A 7117-nucleotide genomic window follows, 5' to 3' on the forward strand; every position below is an offset into this window, starting at 1 on the left:
CCCTTTTCTTTTCTCTTTGGTATAGAAGGAGCTTCTTGATGCCCCCCCCCACCCCGCAAATGCATACACACTACTACTCAGTTTCTAAGCCCAGATTCCCACCAAGATAGCTCTCCCCCCCACCTCTTTTGCAAGTCTCTTGATTTCATTCTTTGAACCTGTGATTGGAGGTTAAAGTGCACCAGGTTGGAAGGAGGAAGCTCTTAACAATAAAGGTTTGAATATTTAGCTGTGATCGGGTCTCTGGAGCTCCCCCCCATCCCCTTATCTTTTAAAATGCAAATCGTGTTTCGGGGGGTTGTGCGCCGGGTGCGCGCTGCGCCTCGACGTCTCCAGCCATTGGTGTCTGTGTCATTACTAATAGAGTCTTGTAAACACTCGTTAATCACGAAAGGCCGCTGGCCTGGGGCTCCGCACTCCAGCCTGTGGCGGGTCTTCCCCGCCTCTGCAGCCCAGTGTGAAGGAGGTGGGAGGAAAGAAGGAAGAAAGGGAGGAGGGAGGAGGCAGGCCAGAGGGAGGGACCGCCTCAGAGGCAGAAGCGCCGCGAGGAGCCAGCGGAGCTCCGCGGGCTGGGGCGCAGCCAGCCGCCCTTCTCCGCGCCCCCTCGCCCCTTCCCCTTCGCGCCCTCCGGCAGCCTCCAGCGTCGGTCCCCAGGCAGCATGGTGAGGTTTGCTGTCGGGCCCTCGCCACCATGTACGTGAGCTACCTCCTGGACAAGGACGTGAGCATGTACCCCAGCTCCGTGCGCCACTCTGGCGGCCTCAACCTGGCCCCGCAGAACTTCGTCAGTCCCCCGCAGTACCCGGACTACGGCGGCTACCATGTGGCGGCTGCGGCCGCCGCGGCCGCGAACTTGGACAGCGCGCAGTCCCCGGGGCCGTCCTGGCCCGCAGCGTACGGGGCCCCGCTCAGAGAGGACTGGAACGGCTACGCGCCGGGGGGCGCCGCGGCCGCCGCCAACGCCGTCGCCCACGGCCTCAACGGGGGCTCCCCGGCCGCCGCCATGGGCTACAGCAGCCCCGCCGACTACCACCCGCACCACCACCCGCACCACCACCCGCACCACCCGGCCGCCGCGCCTTCCTGTGCCTCGGGGTTGCTGCAGACACTCAACCCCGGCCCTCCGGGGCCCGCCGCCACGGCCGCCGCCGAGCAGCTGTCCCCCGGCGGCCAGCGGCGGAACCTGTGCGAGTGGATGCGGAAGCCCGCGCAGCCGTCCCTCGGAAGCCAAGGTAGGCGGTGGCGGCGTCCCGCAGGACGGGGCTGCCGGGCGGGCCGCATGTCCCGGGCGGACGGAGGCGTCCAGAGCTGTCCAGGAGCTCCGCGCCAGGAGGGCCGGGGCGGGAGACCAATTCAGGGGGCCTCGACTGCGGGGCTTCTCTCCTGCGCCTGGGCTGGCTGGCGGCGGGGGAGCGGGGAGCGGGCGGGGGGGGCAGTGAATATTTTGGTTTCCCAGCCCGTGTTCGGTTTAGGGCAGAGGAGCACCTTCCTCTTTCCAGGGGTCCTTCATTCGTACCGTCCCAACACTCTCGGGACACTCCCCGGAATGTCGGCGTAGCACGGCTGTGCAGGAGCGCCGCCTCCCCACTTGCTGCGGCTCGCGCTCGGTGCGCAGCTTCGAGCCGCGGGGCAGAGGAGCCTCGCACTCGACCGGGCCGGGCTTTAGAGCATTTCTTTCCACGCCATTGAGCCACTCAAGAAGAATGGTGGCCTGGGGGACCAGGAGGGCTGCGAGGCTGTGCGTGGAACCACATTCGGCCATTCGGGCCAATTCAAGGGATCTCAAGAGCTATGGCGAGTAGGGAGACCGGGCAAAGCCGCAGTTGCGGGAATGGCCCCAGGAACCAAGGGGAAAGGAGCGCGCCCCCTCATTGAACCTTTGATTTGCAAAGGAGTTAGTTCAATCAAAAGCTGGAGGGCTAGGGGCAAGAAGTCGTGGGGGTCCTCCTGTGTATGCGGAGGGGGAAGGGGAGGAATCCTTGGGGAGGATTCAGCCTCTGCTCCAGACAGGGATCATTTCTCCCCACCCTTCCTTTCCAGGGTCTCAGGGTTTTGTGTGTGTGTGTGTGTGTGTGTGTGTGTGTGTGTGTGTGTGCGCGCGCGCACGCGCACCTACGTTCAAGAAGCTTGCTCAGATGTCCCTGCAGACATCCTAGGCTTGCCAGATTGTGGGGGCTCATTAGTTCCGGGTCTGCCCCTTCTGAGACCGGGATGTGTGTCAAAGTGGGAAGGAAACGCGAATAGGTGTGGTGGGAGAGTCCTGTTGGCGTCCCCTTTGCACTCCTCGAAGTCCTCCTAGCCCTCTGCACTTCCGCTTTTTTTTTTTTTTAATCTTCCCTTCTTTCTGGCCCAGCCCGGCCCGCATACAGGTTATGGCCACTTTGCAGAGGTTTATAGCCAATTACAGCCGTATAAATCAGAGAAGTCCTTGGGGGCTGTCTCTGGGCATCGGTATTTGCGTCACTAGGCACATGGCGGGTGGGAAATGCGGCCGCCCAGGGAGAAGGCCACAGGGCCAGCCTCGGAGCCTCGGCTAGGTCCCTTCCCCAAGAGGAGGCGCCGTCGTCTGAACAGAGCGCCGTCTCAGAGAAGGCTCTCTCTTAGGGAGCCTGCCTGGGGCGCGACTGGCAGCGACGGGGGCCTCTAAGGGAGACCTTTGGTGTGTCCCGGGAGAGTGGCCGCCGGGCCTGGGCCGGGGAGGGGGAGAGGGAGGGGAGCCACAGGAGCCCAGGCCGCGGGGTCAGCAGATGAGAGGCCGCTGTGATGTCCCGCGCCGAGGTGGTAAGGCCGCAGTCGGCGCCGGGCGCCCTTGTGATGTTAATGTCGGGAGGCCGCGGCCCGCGGGCCAGAGCCCGACTCCTCTGCGGAGCATCATCTGTCAAGGGCCTAGGGGGTTGGTCCTCGGCCCGGCTCGCTTTGATATACACCTTCCCAGCCCTGCCATTGTCTCTTTTAGGGCCCGGAAAGAGGGTGGTGACTTTCGCAGTCAATAATGAATTCTCACAAGTCCCTCTCATCTCTCCCCTCCTCCAGCCCCCTCCTCGGTTCCCAGGGGGTGCGGGGCGCCTCCAAGGCCCTTGGGGCGCGGGCCGCGGCACGCTCAAGGGTCCTGGTCACCGCGTTCCCGGCCCATCCGGGGTACTGAAAGGGGGGCGCTGGAGCAAGACCCACTCCCAAGCACCCCAAGGCGAGCACCGCTATGAGATGTTCAGCTCCGAGAGCTTTATTTGCGCCCTGCTCCCCAGCCCTGGAGGTGCGCGTTAGGCTCCAACCTGGCAGCAGTGTCAGCCGCGCCTGATACTACCTGCGTGACCTAGTCTGATTCTCAGTTTTCTCATCTGTAAAACGGGGCGACTACCGCTGGCAGCCTCGAGTGGGTTTGAGGCGGGTAACGCGTGTGAACGCGCCCTCCACTTGGAAAGCTCTCAGAACGTGTTAGTTCTCTTCACTTTCCTAGCCGGCGCGGGGTCCGGGCCGCTGCGCCCATTCAAATGCGCCTGCCGGGCCGTGTTTATGTTAATGCGCCTGGCGGGGAGGGGGATAAAAGCCAGGACCGCCATTTGCTCAGTAGTGGTAATTCAAACAGAATGCGGTTGTTATTAAGGCATTGAAAGAGCTTTTCTTTGATAAGATCGCCTTGTCCTGCATTGTTTGCGGCTGTGTTCCCCTTTCAGCGGCTCGGGGGAGCTCCCTCTGATCCCGCCTGTATCTTCCCAGGGCGCTTTTGTTGTGGTTTGCAAAGGGTTCTACCTGAACAAAGTCGGCCTGCGGGGCATTAAACACCTCCAAGAAACTCCCAGACCCTTTAGATCTTCCTGTAGGACTGGGCACCGGGCGGCTGAACCTGTTCGGCTGCAGGAAGACCTGGACCTGGGGCCGCGCGGAGGGAAGAGCTCCCGGCCAGGGCCCTGCCAAGGGTTGACCCAGGACAGACCCGGGGCAGACGCCAGGCTCGGGCCTGCTCCAACCACGACGGCACTATTTGTCAAAGCCCTTCAGTAAAACAATCCATCTGAGGTTTAATATGTTGACTCAATCCAATGAGCATAGATCACTGGTCTGGATAGCTCTGGCAGAGTTTGTAGCAGAAATAAATGGGGGATTAAAAAAGAAAAAGTGCTAAATGCCAAATCGGGTTCTGCCAGGTATACAGTGTTGCCGGCGGGAGGATTTTTCTGCCTGCCAGACCCCAGCTCAGAATTCCACCCGATGGGCCAAGATTTTGGTGACTTGAGGGAATCTGTCAGCTCCTGCACCCACTTTTCCACTTTTAATAAAGCAAACAGAAAGTAACACCACCATCCCACACATTGTCACCAGCACACCCCCACATCCTCAGCTGTTTTTAGGGTGGTCTTCCATCTCTGGCAGGCCTGAAAATCTGAGTACTCCCAGGACTCTGGAGATTCGTCCTGCCCCCTTGCCCTTTGGGCCTAGCCTGCTGCAGTACTATATTTGGTTTCCAGAAGGGTGGTTGGGTTCTGTTATCATGTGCCTATGCAGTTTTAGTTTTTCTTCATATTTAAAAACCACTTAACCCCAAGGTTAGTTTAGTTGTCTTGGATAGCCTCGCACCCTCCCCTCAGGACCCCCTGGGGGGTCTTGTCAGACCTGGCAGGAACCAGCCAAACCCTGGCCCCCTGGGGCGATGGAGGAAGAGAAATGGCCCTTGGGTTAGGGAGGTTTGTCATTACCCATGACTGATGGGCCACCTTGCAGTTCTCAGCCTAACTTCTCCTTTCTCCACAGTGAAAACCAGGACGAAAGACAAATACCGAGTGGTGTACACGGATCACCAGCGGCTGGAGCTGGAGAAGGAGTTTCACTACAGTCGTTACATCACCATCCGGAGGAAAGCCGAGCTGGCTGCCACACTGGGGCTCTCCGAGAGGCAGGTGGGAACCGCCTTGCTCCCTCCAGGGCCTGGTCACTGGCTGGGGGGGACGGGTGGGGGCATTCCTCAGGCATAGTTAGAAGCTGGACCCCAGAATCCACCCAGTTCTGTGGGCAGATTAAAGTAGGAGGATAGAGGGGTACCTGGCTGGCTCAGAGCATGCAACTCTTGATCTCGCAGTTGTTGAGTTCAAGCCCCACGTTGGGTGTAGACCTTAAAGTAAGTAAGTAAGTAAGCAAGTAAATAAATAAATAAATCCGGAGGATAGAGAGTATTTCTTTCCAAATGCTTTTAGAAAAGTCCTTCCACCTCTAGTTGTCTTTTTTGGATGTTGATTTTTTTTTTTTCCCCTATTCTCCGGGACCTGGAAGGTGCAAGAAAAAAACTGAGTAGTAGTTTATTTTTTATTTTTTTAAGATTTTATTTATTTATTTGAGAACGAGAGAATGAGAGAGAGCACGAGAGGGAAGAAAGCCAGAGGGAGAAGCAGACTCCCCGCTGAGCAGGGAGCCCGATGTGGGACTCGATCCCGGGACTCTGGGATCATGACCTGAGCTGAAGGCAGTCGCTTAACAACCTGAGCCACCCAGGCGCCCTGGAAAAACTGAGTAGTTTAATCCAGAATTCTATTTTGGTGCAAGAAGACTTACAGACCTATTTTCTTTGTGCCCAGCACCATACCTGGGGAAAAATTAATATAAGACCCTAATCCCTGCCCATAAAAACGAGAGTGAGGCTTGACTCATGAACACTCCATATGGTCTAGAAAAAAACCAGGCCAAATCCACCCCTGGGAAGCCCCACATTAAATCTCGTTCCCAGGGGACGCCTGGGTGGCACAGTCGGTTAAGCATCTGGCTCTTGGTTTCGGCTCAGGTCGTGATATCAGGGTTGTGGGATCGAGCCCAGTGCAGAGTCTGCTTGGGACTCTCTCTCCCTCCCCCTCTGCCCCTCCTACCCCCCATGCACGCGCACACGCACGCTCTCTCTCTCTCTCTAATAAATGGATAAATCTTTTTTTAAAAAAATCTCATTCTCAGCTTTAAGGTGAGGAGTATTACATTTCAGTTTAGCTTTGAGAGGCCCAAGGTTGTCATTTTGAAGTATATCCATGCTGGTCTTCTCTTGCTTGTTGTAGAAAAGGCTCTGCAGTTTCTGTTTTCCCTGGTTCTGAGACTCTGAACTCTTGCAGTAAAGCTATAGATAAAGGCTGCTTTGGAAGGAAACGTGGCAAACGAGGAGGGAGGAAGGCGCTTCTCTGCCGAGGCCGTCGTGGGCTCGGGGGAGGGCTGCAGCGCTGGGCTGTCCTGGGGCTCTCAGATAGAAGCCTGGGAGAAGGCCTGGGGGTCCTTGAGTCCAAGGGGGTACTTCTTCAGCTGCAGAGGGACATACTGCTGCTGGTGCTGAGGGCCATTCCTTTTCCCTCCTGCATCGGCTCCTTCACCACCCTCTGTTTTTCTCTGCTTTCTATTTCTAGGTTAAAATCTGGTTTCAGAACCGCAGAGCCAAGGAGAGGAAAATCAACAAGAAGAAGCTGCAGCAACCACCGCCTCCACCGCAAGCCCCGGCGCCTGCCCCGCCGCCTCCCCAGCCCCAGCCAGGCCCTCTGAGAAGCGTCCCGGAGCCTCTGAGTCCTGTGTCTGCCCTGCCAGGCTCAGTGCCGGGCTCCGTCCCTGGGGTTCTGGGCCCAGCAGCGGGGGTGTTAAACCCCACTGTCACCCAGTGACCTACAGTGGCCGGCAGCAGCAGAGCGATTCCGGGCTGAGCCACGGGGCGCAGAGACTCGGCTAGAATCCTCAGGAGAGAGCCGCTCCCCTCCCATGCACAAATGCACGCCCGCTCACCTAGCTCTCAGAGGAAAAATGGGGGCCGGGAGTAAAGACAAGTGGGGTCGGAGGCCTCAAGGAAGACATTCTCCCAGATTTGGACTTCTTCTGGTCTTTCTGCCAGCCAGATGGGCTGTGACAACTGGGGCTTCGTTTAGTACTGGCAGAAGCATTGCCTGGACTGGCTAACCAGACCAGACTTTCAGCCCCATCCTCCCCAGCTCTTGGCCTCCAGAATCTGCGGGACGGGACGCATCTCTGGTCGAAGCTGAGGGGAGAGAGGGACTCAGGGGGAATGCCAGTTCTTGAAGCCAAGATGGCTACTGCCTACTCACTGCCATTCAAGGGCCGGCTGGTCCTTCCTGCCTCAAGGGCAGGGAAGATTTAACTGCAAAAG

General features: G+C 58.4%; 1 protein-coding gene across 2 annotated transcripts; it reads left to right on the forward strand.

Annotated features, from left to right (window-relative positions):
• The first annotated feature begins 377 nt into the window (after window positions 1-377).
• CDX2 (caudal type homeobox 2) lies at window positions 378-6650 on the forward strand. 2 transcript variants are annotated; one of them, XM_027588013.1, is made up of 3 exons: window positions 378-1232; window positions 4750-4895; window positions 6372-6650. In XM_027588013.1, the coding sequence occupies exons 1-3, from the start codon at window positions 692-694 to the stop codon at window positions 6618-6620; spliced, it is 936 nt and encodes a 311-aa protein (XP_027443814.1). In that variant the 5' UTR covers window positions 378-691; the 3' UTR covers window positions 6621-6650. The 2 variants fall into 2 exon arrangements, with proteins under 2 accessions (XP_027443814.1, XP_027443815.1); XM_027588014.2 differs by having other exon boundaries at window positions 4750-4891; window positions 6372-6635.
• The last annotated feature ends 467 nt before the right edge of the window (window positions 6651-7117 follow it).

Source organism: Zalophus californianus, chromosome 3, assembly GCF_009762305.2.
Source record: "Zalophus californianus isolate mZalCal1 chromosome 3, mZalCal1.pri.v2, whole genome shotgun sequence".
Classification (NCBI taxonomy): Eukaryota; Metazoa; Chordata; class Mammalia; order Carnivora; family Otariidae; genus Zalophus; species Zalophus californianus.